Genomic DNA, 22003 nt, shown 5'->3' with positions numbered 1-22003 from the left:
CATTCACATACTGATATCCAGTATTTTTTGAAAAAAACAAAAACAAAATACAAAACAACAACAAAAAAATTTCCTGATACTTTTTCGCTAAAAAAAAATTACATCACTCGCATTTTAAGCTTTATTTTGTTAATTGTTAGTTTCTTGTTTCTGTTTTCTGCCTTAAAATAAGGTCCGTTGGAAGCAAAAAAGGTCATCAACTACCAAAAAGTCCTTGACAAGCTAAAAAAAAAATGAAATAAAACAAAAAAAAGGTCATCATTTTTTTTGAGGGGGCACAAGCATACAGTATCCATGTTTACTATAGTAATCTATATATCGGCAAAATTATAGGGGGCGGGGGGAGTACGCCCCCCCCCCCGTGCCTTCCGGTTCCTACGGCCATGAAAAGAATCTCCTGCATTTTTCTACAATGCTCATGCCAATCCTATTATGGTTTCTTTTTTTCAATAAGCCATCTGTGTTATATTTTCTCTGGAGAATAAATGTATCAATTAATATCAAAAATTATTCCTACAAAATCATTAAGACGTATCCCATCAACAAAACGCTCTTTATGCAGAAAAATGTTACATAATTGATTGAAAACAGATATGTTTATTCTGTTATTTTAGTCTATTTCTTTCTTGAATATAAAGTTAAGAAAATAAACAAAGAGATTTTCCTCTTATTTAAGAGATGTCTTCGAGACAAATTCTCTTTTAAAAAATCTTCACCTTTTTAATTCACTATATAAATTTTTAGCTCGGAGCAAAGTCTGTTGTCACCAATAGGCTCGGGCAATGTACGAGGAGGTTAAGGAAGATAGATGCTAGGAGGGAGAAAGGGGATTAATGAGGAAGACCCCCCTTCCAAAATCCTTGCTTTACTTCACACCAAAGGAAAGAATATGAACATCACGGAGACCCCGGTGTTGATTTTCAGATGACAATAAAAGTACTCACACATGGATTGTTTGTATTTGTTTAATTGAAATAAGAACTTACTCAGTAGACGCTAGAGAATAGTGAATCATACTCGCAGAGCAGGAGCTTACATGTACCAGTCTTATCTATTATTTGAATTGATCATATTAAACAAAAGTTATAACTTGATCATCATTACTTTCATGATAAAATTAATCGTGACAAGTTTTATTGGATAATAATCTTTTGTTCAGCATATTCCTCTATTCAAAAATTCATGAGTAATATACCAATAAAACTAACTTTGATTTTTAAAACAAATTTTCTATCACGTTTATTTATTCAATCAAAGAGTATAAAAATGTGAAAATAGAGAACATAAAAATATAACCAAAATGTTAAAAACAGAACAGTGGAAGAAATCAGAAGTGAATTTTGATTTGAAGTAAAAATAATAAACATCACAACTTTCCATTTTCATGTAAGTTTAACGCTCGTGGTAGAAAACTTTCTGTTATGAAAATGCTCCGGTTTCTATACCACTTGTTATTTTGGCATCTTTGGCCAGATTTTATGAATTCTTTAATTCGTGCTATATGTATACATTTTCACAAATCTGTTTTCCCTGCTTTGAGAAGGAGTCGTCAGATATTTGAAGGTCCTGCTTTAATTTTGCTTTTTCAGAATTCTGTAAGACCTGCTTTGTTTTGTCGGAATTTGTCATGTCCTGCTGTGTGTTTGTGTTATCAGAATTCTGTAAGACCTGCTTTTTTTTGTCAGAATTCTCCTGTGTGCTTGTGTTGGCAGTCTTCAGTTCTTTGTATGTATCATTGTCACAGCCCTTGTAACCACGTTCCTGAACCTCTTCCATTAAATCACACTGAGAGTCCATGGGTTGTAGGCAGCTATCGCCCGTGCTCTGTTTCTTGTGTCTGTATCTGGAAAGAAACAATTTACTAACATAGCTAGTGTGACTATGTACTGGTGTCATAAATAACAAGCTTGAAAAATTACTGCTGTTATGGAACATACATGTAGGTTCTGGGAGAAAGACTAAAATTAGTATAGAAACCGAGATTTGCAAGGAAATTGAAAGTATAATATACAAAAGCTGATTTTTCCCACCAATTGTTACGCCTTTAATTTATACCAATTTTTCTACGGATTACGCCGTCTACCTGATCAATAGAGGAGGCTCACGGTGGCTGTGACCGGTCGAAAAGGGGTACGTACTCCTCCTAGGCACCTGATACCACCTCTGTTGTTTGCCTTGTTCAGGATTGGGTTTCTTTACTGAGTTTAGGAGATTGATCACTATACGTTACGGTTATCTTCACATTTATATGAAAAACATATCTGTATGTTCAAATAAGGCGTGGCAGAAAAGATCTATTAGAAATAATGGCCTAATCCTTAAAAATGATATTTCTTACGACCCAGTTTAAAAGAATTCCCACGATGTGTACGTAACAAAGAAATAGAGGAAGATAATTCAAATCTAATGAACACCAATCCCTGCTTAATGGATTATGTTTTTTTTTTCTTGTTTTTTAATCGAAAAATTCTTATGGTTAATGTTCTACTTATTATTATACATCGTTTCAAATCTTACCAGAGTTGATCCGCAAAGTTCTATAACAAAACATCTATAAGGGACATAGGAATTCCGTGTTGAGGACCTACGACATTTTTACGCTTTATTCTCGGTACGATTATAATTTTGTTCATTATTGCAGACAAAAGCGAAGCATAGGAATGATAAACTGAAATGTTTCAATGAAATATATGGAGATAACGAACAGTATTCAAGCTCAAAAGTCCATTAAACAATACAAAATAGGAGCAGAACAAACACGGACCTCCAAAACATCAGAGGTGGGATCAGGTGCCATGGAGGAGTGAGCATCCCCTGCCGACCGGTCACACCCTCCGTGTGCTCCTTGTCATGATCGGGAAATAACGGGAAAATCCGTCGACAATTCAGTTTGTAAATAATGGTCTAACAATGTATGGGATGAAAAGAAAATAAAGAAACAAGTTGTCAAACTCTGAAATTCTATAGTAATGTAAAGTATTAATTCTTTTAAGGAATCGAAAGATGAAACATGAGGATAACAATAATAGTGCTCAAAAGTCCGCAAAAATAATACAAATCAGAAGCAGAACAATCGCCGACCCCTTAAAACTTTAGAGATGGGTTCAAGTGTTACGGAGTAGTAAGCAATCCCTGTCGACTGGTCCATCGTGAACCCCTTTGTCTTGGTTGGGTAAACATATAATTCCGTAATCAGTTCAGTATAATAATAATATAATGACCAAACAATTTGTATTTAAAAAGTCAGACAACATTCGACCTAACCATAGGTTGTATTTCAAACAAGGTCATCGTATCGACCATAGAATTTGCTAAATTTTGACTTTAAACATTATTCTTGATATCCTTTTAACAACAATTTTTTGTCAGTAATCTGCCTCGGTTTGGCAATTACATGTAGGCAGAAGAACATTCTTCTGCGTGTCGAACATACTGGGAGGCATGAGCACAATATACAGGTGATTATGTTTTATTGCTACATAAGTAAGGGAAGGTGATGATAGTAGAGTTGACGTCACGTTTATTATAAAGTTTAATTGTTAGTTTGTCATCGATGTCTTCATTTAGTAATACATGTTTATATCCAAGTATGAGGCAGAGGTGTCAGATTCCGTGCTTGGTGTCTTTTATTTCGAGTTCAATATATGAAGTAAAATTAATATTATTAATTGATAAAACGTCATTGATATACCGGTATCTTAATCCCGAATTGAATGCCACAGCGATATGCTTCTTCTTTTCATATGGAAGTTTTTGGATGAATTCTGCATGATAAGAATAAAATAAACAAATAAAGGGGCACAATAAGCACCCATGGAAATTCAAACAGATTGTTAAAGGAACTGGTCTCCAAAGACTGCATAGATTTTGTCAAGGAGAAACTCAAGCATCTTTTTAATTTAACTTCGGAGTACTTATGTGTAGAATTAGAATGATTTTAACAAAGTAATTTTGTAGATGGCAAATGACGATATTAAAAATTTCGAGTTCCATTTTTATTGAAAAAAGCAGTTGTCTGTGATATCAAAAAGTCTGGTCTTTAATTCATTATGTGGGATCGTTGTATAAATAGAGGATATTCAATGTTTTGTACTTGGATATGGAATTTATTTCACGAGTGGGACAGGATTTTTAAAAAAAATATTTTCAAGATATTTTCCTGTCTCACGAGTGAAAACATTGAATTTTCTGTTTATTACCCTTAAACAGGGATTGGTGTTTATTCCCCACAGTGCCATAGTCTGTGACGTCACAGTAGCGGTTGAGACGTAATTGTGATATTCAAAACATTGTAACATAGATTTTAGCAACAATGTGGGGAAGAAATTGGCCGTTTTAGTCTCTATCAAGATGGTTTCATTACTATCTGTATCTTTTGACAGACCAGAAATTATTTTTTACTTACTTCTATATCCTTTCACACTGTGACAGAATATCACTTTGGTATCCCTTCACAGTGTGACAGAATATAACTTTTATTCAATAAGTAAATCACAGTACTGCTGTTGAAAATGTCAAAAATGTTGAATGTCCTACGTTTTAATGCGGTTGATTTAAGCAAAATTGTGTTTTCTCAAATTTTTAAAAAAGTTCTTAAGAGTTTTTTTTAGTATCCACATATGATTAACACCTCTTCTGCTATACGTTGTCTCACAATACTGCTGATGTTTGTTTTTCCCCTTCACTGCTGTTAATATTTTTCCAATTAAATCTTTTATTACTAAGATTCTCAAGCAAGGAAAAAGTAAATATTAAAAAAGATTTTTGCATCGGTGGAAGATAATTACTTAAAGGGGGGGGGGGGGCGACTGGGGTTTTCATTGCGCGATACTTCACGCAGCATAGTAAAATAAAGCGTATCTACTCTTTAAAGCAGCTATTTTTACATAATTTATAAAAATTAAAAAATTTAGGAAAATCTCAGGTTTAAAAATCTAATTATATTTTTAAATAACTGATTTTTTAAACGATTTTTTCAAATGATGGGTCGATAGACGTCGTAATAGTGTGTTTTTGACGTTATGAATAACCGAAGTTCTTTAAGAGGGGTCATTAATTATGTCATTAAAAAAAGTATAAAATAAATGAAATTTTCAACATAGGAAATTGAGAATCTCACAATCATTTTTATTATTTTTTCATATAAATCTGTGGTATCTGTCATGTTTTGTAGTACTCCATAAAAACAGGAAAATATCATGAATTTTAACATTTTGAGATGCCCCCTCTGGAAACCAGACGGTGAAATTTTGTGTTTCTTGCATAAAATGTACGATACAGTATTACTCATCAAATAATATAATTTTAGCAAAAAGCCTATAGCACCATTTGTATAATTTGCTCCGATGTGCGAAAAAATTGTATTTTCCTATATAATCCTATAGTAAATGTACCTGTATTTTGAGATGTTCCCTAAGAAATAATCAGTTTGTAGATTTTCACTAAACTTGGCATGTATACTGAAGTCAATGTAAGGTACATACGGTATAAAATTAAAGAGTTTCTCTATTGTAGATTTCACACAATAAAACCCCAGTCGGCTCCATTGGGGACAGATGATACAAACAAACTTTTGTCAAAAATCTGGAAATAAACAACTTTAGTCATGTTCAAAGGAGTAAATTGAATACCTTTAACCGCATAGATTTTCATTTTTTTATTCAAATTTTCACAATAATGAGATTTTAAGTGGCGAAAAGCTGTATAGATTTATAAGGATGGTTGCAGAAATGTAGAATTTTGAGCATCACAGAAAGTTTACAATTTCTTAATATTTTAGAAATTTTTTATTCGTAACATTTACAACCAAAATAGGTCAATATATATATATATATATATATATATATATATATATATATATATATATATATATATATATATATATATATATATATATATATATATATATATATATATATCAATCCAGGCATCTATTTTTTGTTTGTATCATCTGTCCTTAATATGATTTGGATGCATGAAATATACGGATGTTGACTTATATAGAAGTGTGTGTGAGTACTAAAACAGCTGAAATTTCGGGTATATTGAGAGAATTAAAAACCTGTCATGCATCATCATCACCATCATCATCTCTCTCTCTCTCTCTCTCTCTCTCTCTCTCTCTCTCTCTCTCTCTCTCATCGTTTAAAAACGATGGATGAAGTACAAAGTATTTTTAATAGCTCCTTTAATACGTGGATTTGTTTAAACAAACCACTATTATAATTTTAAATTGATTTTTGTGGTTTAAACAGTACACCTCATTTTAAAACGCATTTGCTACTTTTTTTCATGTAGCAAGTTAACTTTTACGTGTGCATAGATGCTCTACAATAACGATTAATATTTAATGAAAACAGGAATCAGATTGATTAATTACATAAGGCGTCATGTTATGTAAAATAGAAAAAAATGAAAAAATAATTATCAAAATTTCAGCAGCATTCTAATTATGATATTTAGATACATCCTCCCCCAAAACTCACCTATAGACCACCACAGCAATCAAAATCCCCAAGAAAGTCACAGAAAACAACGAAACTAAAGCAGGAAGCAACACACTCGATGTGCTCCGTACAGATGAACTCATTATTAGCATGTCCTTAGGAGGGACTTTGCATCTCTCTGCGATCCTCTGTACCTCATTCTCGGTCAGGTCTACAGGGTAGGGGGACCTGTACAGCAGGCCCGGGTTCGATGGAGGGGGACAGGGGGCTAAATCTAACCAGTCGTCCATTGTTAAGTCCGACATGTTGTAAACTCCTTGCTGAATACTGCTGCATTTGAATTAATTTCCCGATCACAAGGAAAATCAATAAAAAAAAAAAAGAAGGATGATTTGCTCTTTTACTAATCATCCGGTCGTGTATAAACTTATCACCCACAAATCTTATGGGGAAATTTGTTATAACTCATAACCCCACCACGAGTATCTTTAATTAGCATACTTATATCTTTTTCATTATTGGACAAGGCGTTTATGGATCAATAGTCTACACCCTGCTATACTTATTAAAGGAATTATGGTAAGATATAGTGTATGTATGGAGGTAGGCAATTTTTTGAATTTATTTTTCATTATAATTCTTTTTTTTTTTTTTTTTTTTTTTTTTTTTTTTTTGCATAATCAGTATACTACTTTAAAATCTGTCTTCATTTTTCATCGGGCGTCATAGTTAAAAATCCGCAATCGTTGTGTACAACATTCATTTAAAATGCAGGAAGAACTTATCCAAGTATAACGGCATTTGGAAACCTCGTCAAATTTTGTCTGTAACTGCTGTTTATAGGCCTGTCACTAAATACTGATCATTAAAAGTATGTTAATTTATTACTTTTATGAGTAATAAGAAATGTTTTAGAAACATATATGTCCCCCTCCCCGACGTGGCAATATTAAAAAAGGAACAACTATAAATAAAGAATACATGTAATGATAGTGTAAACAATTGGTCATAGACTAGTCAGCGGTAAATATGATACTTAGTTTGATCTCTCTAATAGACCTCAATATATCACTGGGGCTAATTTACTTTGTTAAGGGTATCAGTGTACCAAATTTGATGTCTGTTAAAAAATAGTTCTCAGGATACTGAGCTGAGAATATCTTGATATGTCTAGTGTCTATGTGTTGAATGACCATTGACCTTCGACCTTTGTGATCACAAAATATACAAAATATTGAGTGAACAATATCTCCTAATGTCTAGAGTAGTTTGACCCTTGACCTTGTCACCTCAAAATCTACAATGATTATCAAATTACCAAGTTTGATGTCTTTCAAGTAAAGGGTTCTCAAGATATTGAGTGATCAAAATTTTCCTTTGTCCAGTTTAACCCACAATCTTTGACCTTGTGATCTCAAATTCAATGGGGATCATCAACTTCTTAAGGAAAGCCAAAGTACAAAATTCAATTCTGTCGAGCAAAGGGTTCTTTAAATATTCATAAATATAATTCGTATGTTTGAACCTTGACCTTTGACCTTATGACCAAAACTACTTCTCAATGGAAACCAGTGTATCAAGTTTGATGTCTGTCAAGCAAGGTTTCTAAAGATAGGTAGCTGTCAATATCTTCCAATGTTCAGTTTGACCCATGACCTATGATCTCGTGCCGTCTTAAACAATAAGAGTCATCTGCTTCTTACGTAGAACCAGTGTACCAAGTTTGATGTCTATCAAGAAAAGAGTTCTTAAGATATTGAGCAATCAAAATATTTTTGGCCTAGTTTGAACCTTCATCTTTGACCTTGTAAAATTAAAACCAATTCAGAGGTTATCTGCATATGTACCACGTTTGTTGCACATGTATATGAAGCGAATGGTTCTCAAGATATTGCACGTACAAGATCTTCCTATATCTAAAGTAGTTTAACCTTTGACCTTTGACCTTCTGACCTCAAAATCAATAGAGAACCAGTGTACCAAGTTTGATATCTAACAAGCAAAGGGTTCTCAAAATATTAAACTAACAACACTTGGTCTACCGACCGACCGATGTACCGACCGACAGGTGCAAAGCAATATGCCCTCTTTTTCAAGGGACGGGGTTAATTACATGTAATAAAAGAAAAAAATTGTCGTAATTTTATGTACATGTAAACAAACATGACGCTGTGAAAACGTAAAAAAATTCTTAGCTTACATGTATGACACGCCTCTTTAAATCCGCTTCTTATCCAGCCATGGCATTCATTCTGGCTTTACATGTTTTTTTATTCACTACTTCACAATAACAGGATAAATAAAATTTGAAATCAATTAATGTTTAATTATGTTTAATCATGACTCAAATCAAAAATAAATACTCATCCAACACCATAGAATTTATATTACTGCAGACCTATACCAGAATTGGATTATGTTGGTCATTCTTGTAAAAACACCATCCATGAAATCTAAAAACCAATTTATAATATCAAACACGTACATTACAAATGCAGACATCCAACATCTTTTAATATATCTCAGTGCAGTCTTCAAAGAAAAGTAAAAACACTGATTAATGTTCAAAGTTTCTATGGAATCAATGAGATTAACATTCTGTATTTCCTGTATCGGATAATTTATTTTTCTTCCTCCTGGTTTATTTTCTTCACATGTCATTTAGGATTCTTCTGAGGTTTGGTAATAAATCACGTTCAGTCTTTGGTCTTCTGGGCCGGAAGGACTCTATTGATCGGTATATCAACCCTGGCCTCAGTGACCATTTAACGTAGTCTCCACCAATATTGTGATTACAGCTTCCACTTATCACAGGATAGAGATGTAGCTTTTCTCGTAAGAATCTTATTCTTATTTCTTATTGTTTTGAAAGTTTCATATGGGACAGAGTTCCAAGTAGACCATTTCATTTTCCCAAACAAGGTAAAACTTGGAATAGAAAAAACTTAAATTCGGATCATCCTTTTCCTTGAAAAGCAAAAATAAAAATATTGTAAATTTTGTTTTACTTTAACTCAGTACATTATTACACTCGACTGTGTACCTTGTTGAGAGATAGCTGATCCATGCTGGTCCTGGCCGTGGTGTAAACAATTAGGCTTTCTATCTGACTCTTGCTTCTTTTATAACCTTAATGAAATGTGAAGATAACGAATAGTAATCATGGTCAAAGTTCAACTAAACAATACATATTGTGAGCACAGAAAAAACGGACCTCCAAAAACAAAGGTGGGATCTGGTGCCATGGAGGACTGAGCATCCCCCGTCGACCGGTCACATCCGCCATGTGCTCCTTGTCGGGCAATCAGAAAAATCCGTTGACAATTCAATGTAAAAACAATGCCCTAACAATTCGCATGAAAGACGCCATTCAACAACCGACTTGCAGTACCGACCGGACACAACCTAACACCAGAGCGAACCCAAAGCGCACCCCGGGTTCGCTTCCTGGGTTCGCTCGGGGTCCGCTGCGGGTCCGCTTTCAGAAAATTTGGGACCGCTCTGGGTGCGCTTCGGGTTCGCTCTGCGTTCGCTTGGGGTCAGCTCTGGGTCCGCTAGAGCGAACCCGGCGTTCGCTTTCCGGGTTCGCTTTACGCACTCATGCGTGAAGCGACCCCGCTTTAATCTTGCCGCCAGTAAGCCCCGCCCCTTGTATATTCCAAATACAGTAGTGAAATCGATCATTGCTGTTTTTATGGCGATCGAAACATGTACATGTAAGTGACAATATGGAGGATGTGATAAATTTTCAAGAATTTCACCATACATTCGACGTAGAATTAACAGTTTTATTTTTCTGAACTTACAAGCTATCTCGAAAGAAAAAGAAGAAAAGGTGTTAAATTTATTTTCGATGTATCGGATGGAGTGAAATTGATAAGAGTATCTTAATAAAAAAAAAAAGCTTTCAAATTCATTTGTTTACATTATTCATGCGTTTTAAAATAAGTTGGAACTTCCAACTGTAATTGCAAATGCTAAATCGTAATTTAAATGTTTGAAAGACAAACAACTGAATTATGATCTTAGCTATGAAATAGCTGAGACATACTGTACACGTAAAATGCTAGTTTTCATATTTAGCAGTTTATATTTAATCTAGGTTGTCGTCCATTACATGTATATGTAGGTCGTGATAATCACTAAAAATCCTCATACAGTGTAAGTTGAATTTCGTTTTACAGATCATTTATAATTTACTTCCATGCTATAAATCAATGTTTTATAAGGCGAGTTTCACGGAAGACTTATAAAAAAAAAAACAACAACAATCAAAAAACCAAAACACACAAACAAAAACTAATAACTTGTCCACTGATAAGAATATATTATTTTTTTAAGTTGTTTTCAAATAAATGATCACTTGAATAGTTTGTGTTCTTCACTGGTTCATGATCCCCCCCCCCTCCCCTCCCCACGCGCCACTACATACATGTACATACTGGAGCGGCATGTTAACAAACAAAATTCTAAATGTTTGAAAATAAATAAAAACAAGAAAGAAAACAAACAAAACAAGAATTCAATAACTGTAAACTCGCATGATTAAGTAGATGCAATTAAGATAATAACGCCCGATGTTTGTTTGTTTGTTTGTTTGTTTGTTGTTGTTTTTTATTTCGATGAGCCCCCCACTCCTCTCCGTACTCGAATTGTTTTAGAACTATGGGCCGGTTGTAGCGATTTTAATTTCAAATAATATACAGTGTTCTCTCTCTCTCTCTCTCTCTCTCTCTCTCTCTCTCTCTCTCTCTCTTGTAAAGCTATTTTACTGATTTTCAGCATTCAGGTGGCAGCAAATTACATGAACATGTACTCTTCATGCAACGTACCAAAATATTATGACGTTTCCAAATTCAAAAAAAAAAAAAAAGAATAATAATTGAATTTCTCATTGATAACGTGCCCAGACGAGGTACATGTAACTTAAGGGGCATCGAATGTAGGGGGAGTATATACTCAGGTATACCGTGACCTTGGAGACAGTATACATCCAGCTAGCAAGTGTCAATTAAAAAAACCCACCGCAATTGCTCTTAGCATCCGCAATATCTTCGAAACAGCTGGATGATTACCGACACGTGATGACCTTGGCTTCACTTTGAAACTATAATTATTAAAGTGTTAAAATTAAATAATTATGACAATTACAAAGTTCAAATACAGGTACCTATGTAATGAAAAACTATATGTACGTTTTCGTATTAAGATATCTTTGCAAGTTCAATTTACTAATGTTGGAATTACGTGTACTTTTCATGCACAAGTACAAAACGTACCCGTCTAGTATATTTTTTATCCATATAAAGTATTTCAAAATTACATGTACATGTAGTACATGTAAGAGGTTCGTGAACACGTAAACCTGTATAATTATATATATCGACGCGAAGGAAAGTGATCAGCATTTTTGCTCCTTTTTTTTTGGTTTTGTTTTTGTCTGTTTTTTTGTTTGTTTGTTTGTCGTTTTTTTTTTTGTTTTTTTTTTTTTGTTTTGTTTTTTGTTTTTTTGTTTTTGTGTTGTTTTTTTTTTGACTGACTTGCAAGTAGCTACAAAAATTCAAAAACATACAATGTAAGGTCTACATGTAGGATAATTAAAAGTGACAAAATAATCTTTCCCTATATACATGTATTTAAATCAAGCTATTTATTAAATTTTGGTAAAAGATTAATTAAAAATTTATCACAGTAGTTAAAAAAAATGAGATTTTTTTCTCCAATTTACGTATTGACATAATGCACATTTATACTGTACAATGTACATTTAATTTTTTTCATGATCAATTATAAAGATCGATAATTTCGATGTTGATCTGGATCAATTAAAACGTGCATGTAAATTGAAATAATGAATAAAAAATAATTAAATTAAAGCACTACATGTTCTTAAACTGTTTCTTGAGATAATAAAATTCTATAATTTATCGAAGACCATTTTTTTTCTTTTTCTTTTTTTTTTTTTTTTTTTTTTTTTTTTTAGTAACAATTGTTATAACCATTATTAGCTTCTTTTTTTCTATTATGGATTAAAGTACTTATTGTCTGATACATTTACGCAATGTATATTTATATATTAATGGATTTTAAAAATATAAAGAAAATAAATATGTAGTTATACATGTAACATGCTACCTGGATAATAAAAATATATAATGTATTAATAGATTTTAAAAATAAAAAATAATGAAAATAGATGTGTAAATATTGCATGTTGTCTGGGGAATTAAAATATATAAATGTAAAATCATGTTTAAAAATCATATCAATAATATTTTTACACTGTACATTCACACGCTTTGCTTGTACAATGTTTAGAATACAAACTGGCATGTTGACTGGTCGATTCGCTGATGGTCAACGCATTTTATCACTTATCCTGATTGACAGACCTGTTCGGCTTGTTGATTGGTCGACGCGCTGATGAGTTAATCGCTAATCCTGATTGACAGCTCTGTTACGGAACACCAAACGCGCGTTCGCTTTCTGGGACCGCTACTGAATTTGGAGTTTGCTTTCAGCGTTCGCTCTGGGTCCGCTCTGCGTTCGCTGCGGGTTCGCTAAGGGTGCGCTCCGGGTTCGCTCGGGGTCAACACTAGCGGACCCCAAGCGAACCCGAAGGGAACCCAGAGAGCGAACCCGGGGTGTGCTCTGGGTTCGCTTTCTGTTAGGTTGTGTTTGGTCGGTACTGTAATTAAATCTTGTTCCTGTAATAATATAGAAGCTAAACACAGCTCGCAAACTAGAGGGTAATGTGAGCATGAGCTCACAAAATGATATCCCCGCTCCCATAAGATCATAATGGCAAAGTCCATTTTTTGCTATGGGAAAGTCCAAATGTCTGTCAGATCAAAACGTAAATGAAGAGGTGCACAATGACACTATGTAATAAAGATTCTGAGAAAGTATCATTAAATTTTATTCAGTGGTATAGGAGGAGTCGCGGATAAGAGATGGGCACTCCCAGTATTATAGAAAGAATGGCAGTATCTATTTTCCTATGGGAAACCCAAAATATGTGTCCGATCAAAAGGTAAAATGAGAGGTGCACAATGGCACTATGTAGCACTATGTGAAAGTCTCATTAAATTTCAGTGGTGTAAGAGGATTTGCAGATAAGAGATGGGTACCCAAAAGCATAACGGACGGACGGACTGATACACTTCATATCAGCACTGTGATATATACTTATTTATTACGGCTGCTTGCTTTTTTACCGCTGCTACCTAAAATGGACAACATATGGCTGTATGGGCAATTGATGTCACATCTCTTTGACTTTTTTTTCTATACACCCCGCAGAAGCATACCTTTGTCGCTACTGAGTATGCAATATAGGATACGTCCACACAGGTGAAATGTGAAATTTAAAGCATCTTATGATGAACTATGGTCAAGTAAAAAACCTATATACTATAGGGGTTCTAGAATGAAATATGTGGAGATAACGAACAGTATTCGAGCTCAAAAGTCCATTAAACATTTCAAAATAGGATCAGAGAAAACATGGACCTCTAAGACATCAGAGGCGGGATCAGGTGTCATAGAGGAGTGAGCATCCCCTGCCGACCGAAATAATGGCAAATGAATAGAAATATGATGGAAAAAGATAACGCTCTTCCTTTTTCCGAGTCGTGTTTAGCTTTAACAAGTCGTTTGAACTTTAAGTGAATAAATTTTGAATTACTTCTCTTTGGTCATGCTCTTTCGTGAAAAATACTTATACAAAGTATAATTTTAATTCCATGACTTGCATCTTTTAAGAGATCCAGCTAAAAATCTATTCAACTCTTTCTTTCCCCAGGTCAAATTATTTTCCTGGATTTCGATGAAAATATTTAAACATTTCCTTTTTGTCAGGAGACGGAATTGATCTCCTTCTAACACACGATGTAAAGATGCAGTAGTATGGGCATATCATGAAGTATTTTTTCAATGACCTGAGACTGCACAAAGGAATAGAAATTGTTGCTTATATATTTATATACGCTGAGAATTCTAGTTATAAATCTTGTTATTAAACTGATGTCCAGTGGAATCGGAATTACAAATATATTACTTAGCAGTGAGCATTCAGGTCTGTTGTTTACCACCAAAGGGTTTAGAAAAAGAGATATAATGGAGAAGAAAAAGGGTTTTTTTTAAAAAAAACATTTTATTGACAATATGTCAACGGTGTTGGACACAAGGTCCGAAAAGAAAAGGGTAACAGACCCCCCCCCCATCCCACCCCACCCCCGTCTAGCTCCATGCTCACTAATTGCTAGAAATTGAACAACTCAGAGTCACTGCTCTTAAGAAATTGGAATACAATGTATCTTAATTCAGAACAATTTCAGTTTCTTCTTTGGAACCACTGAACCTTTTTCAACTAATTTTGATATGCAGCCACTTTAGGTAAAGGGACAGCCCAAGAGTTTGTGATAGAAAACTGAAAGTACTTACATGAGTAATTGCCAAGAATAACTTTAGAACAAATGCCAATTAATGTTCATCTTTTTTTTCAAATAAATGTGTACTATTATCATGAACAAATTTGATATCTTGAGCATCACTTATTTATTGAATTTATGTTTTACTGCAACATAATGTGTGTTCAACATCTTTTTGTTTATTCATAATTTCGTCAAATAGAATAATAAATAATACAACGCACTCCCTGAATATTTAATAATTTTAATTTTCTATAATATTTTTTACAAGTAACATGAAAATAACACTTGAAGAAGCCAGGGTTGAATTTTGATCGTAAGGATAAACAGGAGTAAAACTTATCTACCCCAAAATAACATTCGAACAATTTGTTGAAATTACAACTTAGAACAGGACATTGCATGCCATTGTTCATAAGTACACGAGAACTTTGTTGCAAAACACACAACAAAGTTGATATGTAGGAGATTATATTTTCCACAATGGAGTCTAGTGGGGTAGGACCCTTTTAGCAATCTCACAAATGAATACACATATTTTTCTTTTTAAAAAATGCAAAACACAGATGTCAAAAGTTCAATAATAAAAAATTAAATGATTAAATTAAAAAGATAAACTTTCAAGATTTATTTCTTCTCAAAATTTATTTGGAAGAAACGGACATTGCGGAGCTGTAGGTATTAACAAAACTGAGAATTTTTGTTCAAATCTTATTAGTAGAACTACGGTAGAAAAAAAATAAAATGTTTAAGGCGATTTTCTGATGTAAAACTCTGGATTTCAAGGATTTTCTGATGGTCTCCTCCCCCTTTGGGCCCCCACTAGGTCCCTGGTCAGGACCTGATCGGGGCCTCAAAGCGGCCCCGGACACATTGCCTTTTTTGCTAGCTACGCCACTGATCCAGTGTTATACATATGGCCAGTCTGAATAAACCTGCCAATAATAGAAAGGGGGCTAGTTTTAATGAGACTGACTCACAGCATAACTTTCTGTCAAGGAAATGCTCTATTTTCTATGTTTACTTTGCCATCTTTGGTCTGATTTTTGGAAGTCTGTACCCCCTGGTTAGTGTTTAGACTGTAAGAATGTGGTAAATTCTGAAGTCCCTGTTGTGAGTTTGTCTTGTCAGAATGTGGTAACTCTTCAGTCTTCAGTTCTTTGTATGTATCATTGTCACAGCTCTTGTTACCATGATCCTGCATCTCCTCCAGTAAATCTTGAATCTTTTATTTCACTGAAGCCCCCACATGGGGTATTTTAGTACAATGAAAGTTTGACAATTGAACAAATCAACATGTAAACAGTTTACATAATGAACTACAAAAAGATCTTTGATATGGACAGTACTGACGGTTGTAAAAAAAAAATCGTTTAATGTTTAAAATATGGGAAGTTAAGGCATGAAATAATTTAAGAACAGTTTTACAAAACTTAGCTAAACCTATTAGTTCATATATATCAGAAGTATTCATCAAATTATAAAAAGATATTGTGTTTGGGTTCATGTACATGTAAATATTGCTAGGAATAAATTTCTGTCTTTCATTCTTAAAAAAAGGACACTTAAATAGTGAAACTCATCACCGAGTTCATTGTTATTGCTGAGGTTACAATGTCTCTCAGATCTATCAATACTATAAAATCTACCAGCTTAAATTGGCAAGTTATAACTGACACAACGAAATTTACATTAATATAATCTAAGATCATTTGGTAACATGTTTAGATAATTTTCAAAACCAAAATCACACTTGTACATTCTATAATTAAGGCATTTTGGAGAATTTAATATATTTACATTCCAGTCTTTTATGATTTCCCCAGGCTAGCTCAGTCGGTAGAGCAACTGTTCGTGATAGGAAGTTCATGAGTTTGATCTCCGACTGCGCCAAACCTAAATTAAGTCGCTAAAAATACGTAGCAAGTGTTTTGTCTTTCGGAGACCTTCAAAACGAGTACCCGTGACACGATAGGTGTTGGTATGCTAAAGATCTCACAATTACCCGAGTACCGAGTGTAGGTCTAAACTTCAAGACCTTCACCGGCATTCAGTAATGTCTCAAATGAGAGAAAGAAACATTTTACGATTGTCATATGTTTCATCTTAAAAATGCACCGGTAATTTTATAAATTAAAAAAATTTCATAGGAGTCAGCCTACCATTTATTAAAAATACCCCTCACTTGTACCTGAATGATAAAGACCTGCTTAATCATGATAAGTTTTATTGGGTAGTTATCCATTGTTTATCATATTGAATTCAGAAATTCATCATAAAAAAAAATACCTGAATATACATATATTTTTATTTCAGGTCTATTACTTCAACTAAACTAAAATAACAAAAAAATAACCATATAAATATGAACAACATGTAAATAACTGAATATATTGTTCCTTTTCATGTTTATTTCTTCAACTTAAGTTATTAAATTTAGAAGAAAAAAAAAAGGAGAAATAACATAAAATACAAACATCGTTTCTTTAAAAATAATAATAATAATAATAATAACAATGGAAGAAAACAGAAATGAGTTTTATATTTTTAGGTTTAATTGGCGTAATAATAATGAACACCACGATTTTCAATTTCCATAAGACTCACACTCATGACATACAACTCTATGTTATTGAAATTCCCTGTTTTCTTTACCACTTGCTACTTTGGCATGTTTTTGGGATATCCGGAATTTTGTAAGTCCTGTTTTGTGTACAAGTGAGTTTTCGGTTCTTTGTATGTATTATTGTCACAGCCCTTGTAACTACGGCCGTGCATATCCTCCCGCAAATCATGCTGAGAGCCCATTGGCTGCAGGCAGCTATCGCACACAATTTGTTTCTTGTACCTGTATTTAGAAAGAAACAATTTATTAACAGTTCTAGTATTACTTTGCACTGATAAATTATGAAGTTAACGATCAGTAATCAAGCTCAAAGGTCCTTTGAAACAAATTTGAATAGAGTTGTTTCATGAGGTGGTCTCAGGTCAGAAAGAAACCTAGATTTGCAAGATAATTGACAGTGCAATATATAAACATGATACTGTACGTGTACATAAATTGGCGTATTCAAAATTTAGCGCAAATAAGTGGTATGGAGTTGTTGGCGTAATCATAAATTAGCACTACACATATCCATGTCACGTATTGTATTAATAAATGATTTATTGGCAGTATTCATGAATTAGCGCATCGTTGTCCGCGCCAAAGCCGCTAAAATATGAAGCTTTTTTAAGTACACATACAGTTTGCTTCATAACATCTAAGCCATTGTTTTATACCAGTTTGACAATGGAATACTCCGTTTCCCTGTTGGATGAAGTACAAAGTATTTTTGATAGTTCCTTCTCTACGTTGATTTGTTTAAACAAACCACCGTTATAATTTTTAATTGATTTTTGTGGTTTAAGCAGTACACTCCATTTTATAACGCTTTGTTACTTTTTTTTTCCATGCAGTAAGCAAACTTTTACGTGTGCATAGATGCGCTAGAATAAAGATTAATATTTAATGAAAACGGGAAATAGATTGATTGATCACATAAGGCGGATGCCGATTTTGTTTCTTATGTTACGTAAAATAGAAAAAATAATAAAATAATTATCAAAATTTAAGCAGCATACTAATTATATTTAGATACATCCTCCCCCAAAACTCACCTATAGATCAACACATCAATCAAAGTCCCCAATAAAGTCACAGAAAACAACGAAAGTAAAGCAGGAAGCAACACACTCGATATGTTCCGTACAGATGAACTCATTAGTAGCGTGTACTTCGGAGGGACTTTGCATCTCTCTGCGATCTTCTGTACCTCCCCCTCGGTCAGGTTTACAGGGTAGGGGGTCCTGTACAGCAGCCCCGGGTTCCATGGAGGGGGACAGGAGGCTAAATTTAACCAGAAGTCCATTGTTATGTCCGACATGTTGTAAACTCCTTATCGAATACTGCTGCATTTGAATTCATTTCCCGATCACAAGGAAAATCAATTTAAAAAAATTAGGATGTGTTGCTCTTTTATTAATAATCCGTGTATAAACTTATCACCAAAAAACCGTATGGGGGAAATTTGTCATCTCATAACCCCACCGCGAGTATCTTTAATCAGCATAATCATATTTTTTTTTATTATTGGACAAGGGATTTATGGATTTTCATAATCAGTATTTTATTTTAAAATCTCTGTCTTCATCTTTTATCGGGCGTCATAGTTAAAAATCCGCCTTCCTTGTGTACAACACGCATTTAAAATGCAGGAAGAAGTATAACTGCATTTGGAAACCTCGTCAAATTTTGCCTGTAATTGCTGTTCACTAAATCCTGATAATTAACGCAGCTATGTTAAGGCTTCCCGAAGCTTTAAAATGCGCTCAAAACATAATATGTCATTGCGAGGTCGGTTCTGGTTTTAATTTATAAGTATTGAACTTTAGTACTTCCAATTTATATAGAGGGTTTCCTCGGCTATATATTATTAACATATCTGTTATGATATCACAAAACTTTGTTGATCACGTGACGGTCATTTATAATTTTTTGAAGTGTTTCATATAAATCGCTTCGACGCAGCTGATTAACACAATAATTATTAACATTTTGTTATATAAATAAACGCATCGTATCTTTGTGTATCCGAAATGTGCTTGGGAAAAGTCACAGTTTTACTTGGGTACAAAATATTTCATGAGAAATTCAACTTACCTACAAATTTGAGGGTATTTTCCACACAATATCGTAATCTGTATTAAAACAAAGCCAACACACATTTTTCCCAAGCAAGATTCAGTTAGAGAACAACCTCTTCTTACAGATTTCCACAAAAATTCTCAGATTAATCCTCATTAATCACCTGCGCCAGACTCTTTTATACACACAAAATAAATTCTACCTCCAACCACGGTATAAAACAGAGTACATTTCAAAAGTATATTTTTCATAAGCATTTTGAACATGCTGAATTTCAATCAAGGGTAGGTAAGCGGTGTAATTTTAAAATATTTGGACATATAAGACTTAAAAACCTTTAACGACCCGTAAATTTTGCAAAAGCTATCTAGCATTTTACATGCAGTTTGAAATAAAGTGTAAAGTTCATGACACTCTCCCCGTCATAACACCTCAAGTTTGCAGTGACTTGACGTCATTTTCCATTATGACGTCATATTTTGATAGTTCAGAGATGTGAAGGCACAGAGTGCACTGTGATATTCTACGGGAAGCCTTAACCTACCTGCGAAAAGTATGTTAATTTATTTCTTTTATGAGTACTAGAAATGTTTTAGAAACATATGTCCCCCTCCCCGGCATGGCGATATTAAAAGAAGTAACAACTATAATATAGAATACCTGTAATAATAGTAAAAACAATTGCTCATCTGCTAGTCAGGGGTAAATATGATACAAAGTTTGATCCTTCTCACAGACCTAAATATCATTAGGAGTAATTTACTTTTTAGAGGGTATCAGTGTACCAGATTTAATATCTGTAAAGCAGTATTTCTCAAGATACAGAATATCCGTATCGGATAATTCATTTTTCTTCCTCCTGGTTTATTTTCTTTATGTCTGGTTTAGGATTCTTCTGAGGTTCTTGTATCCACCATATTTCAAATTAAAGACTACACCTTGTATTTCCTACAAATATACATCGACTATTGTTTTCAAACTTTTTAATTACAAGAAAACTTTATAGGGCCTGGATATCGAATATTTGAAACATAATCCTCCATCGTGTTCATGTTCTTCTTCACCCTATAACTATAGTCCTGCTGGACACGTTATTACTGGTGACGTAAATATAGTTTATAATGAGGACCTTAGATTACTATTTAAAAGGTCCTAAATTTAGGGAACCCCGATCCTTCAACTGGCGTCGGAATTTCATAAATATGGATTCTGTAGAGGATTACGCCAGGCGATGGGCCAGACATGAAAAAGAAGACCTTGACACTTTGTCAGAATGGATTAAAAGTATCAGATGTATGTTAAAATCAAGCATTAAAAGATTGAGGGGCAATACGAGAACCATATATCCTTCTGTATTCAATAATCCAGAAGTGAAAAAAGAATTAGATAGATTACATGATCAGTACGTACTGGTCCCTGCTGACAAAGCAGCTAACAATATTGCCTTTGTTTGTAAGGCTCATTATATTAAATGTATTTTAGAGGAACTTGGATTTAATTCTACAAGTGGTAATCCAACTTATACTCATAGTTCTCTTTCTAAGGAAGAAATTCTTCAAAATCATATGTCAGTTTTGAATATTTTTAATATTCCAAACAACCAAAATTAATTTGAATTACCATATCTATATTGGATTCCGAAACTTCATAAAAATCCTTACAAACAAAGATACATAGCGGGTTCCAGTAAATGTTCAACCAAGCCTCTTTCTTTACTCCTCACTAAGATATTAACAGTAGTGAAGGTGAAACTTCAAGAGTACTGTGCAACAATATATTCGAGAAGTGGTGTAAATTAGATGTGGATACTTAAAAATTCCAAGGAACTTTTGGAACATTTGAAATTGCAAGATTTTACCAAAACCAACAGCTTAAAAACTTACGACCTTTCAATTTTATACACAACCATTCCCCACGATAAATTAAAATCCAGGCTTTTTGATATCATTGACAGCTGCTTTTTCAATAAAAATGGAATTCGTAAATTTACTTACCTTGTCATTGGTCATTTGCAAAATTATTTTGTTAAAAAACATTCTGATTGTACACAGAAGTACTCTGAAGTTGACATTAAAAAGACGCTTGAGTGGTTTTTGGAGACCAGGTCTTCCAACAATCTTTTGGAATTTTTGTATTCATATGAGGCAGAATTTGTCCAAAATCATCTACGTGATAAGAAGAAAACACATGCTATGGCCTTCAACTCGACGTTTAGATATATCGACGACGTATTATCAGTTAACAATGGTTATTTCCATTCTTATGTCGATATGATATATCCCGGTGAGCTTTAGATAAAAGATACTACCGAGTTTGACATAACTGTTTCATATTTGGATATTTTACTTGAAAAAGACGTCAATGGTAATCTAACAACCAAGCTTTATGATAAACGTGATGACTTTAACTTTTCAATCGTCAACTTCCCTTACTTAAGC

General features: G+C 33.6%; 1 protein-coding gene across 1 annotated transcript; it reads right to left on the bottom strand.

The window, feature by feature from the left end:
* Positions 1-1327: 1327 nt before the first annotated feature.
* LOC133202569 (uncharacterized) lies at positions 1328-6744 on the bottom strand. The gene is made up of 2 exons (XM_061338408.1): positions 6486-6744; positions 1328-1843 (listed from the first exon to the last, which is right to left on the bottom strand). Exons 1-2 carry the CDS (start codon positions 6734-6736, stop codon positions 1498-1500), a joined length of 597 nt encoding a protein of 198 aa, XP_061194392.1. The 5' UTR covers positions 6737-6744; the 3' UTR covers positions 1328-1497.
* Between the last annotated feature and the right edge of the window lie 15259 nt (positions 6745-22003).

The sequence above is a fragment of the Saccostrea echinata genome, unplaced genomic scaffold (assembly GCF_033153115.1).
Source record: "Saccostrea echinata isolate AGI-Se365-2 ecotype Australia unplaced genomic scaffold, CSIRO_AGI_Sech_v1 ptg000002l, whole genome shotgun sequence".
NCBI lineage: Eukaryota > Metazoa > Mollusca > Bivalvia > Ostreida > Ostreidae > Saccostrea > Saccostrea echinata.
The sequence above is the reverse complement of the archived record's forward strand: the minus strand, read 5'-3'. Positions and strand labels throughout refer to the sequence as shown.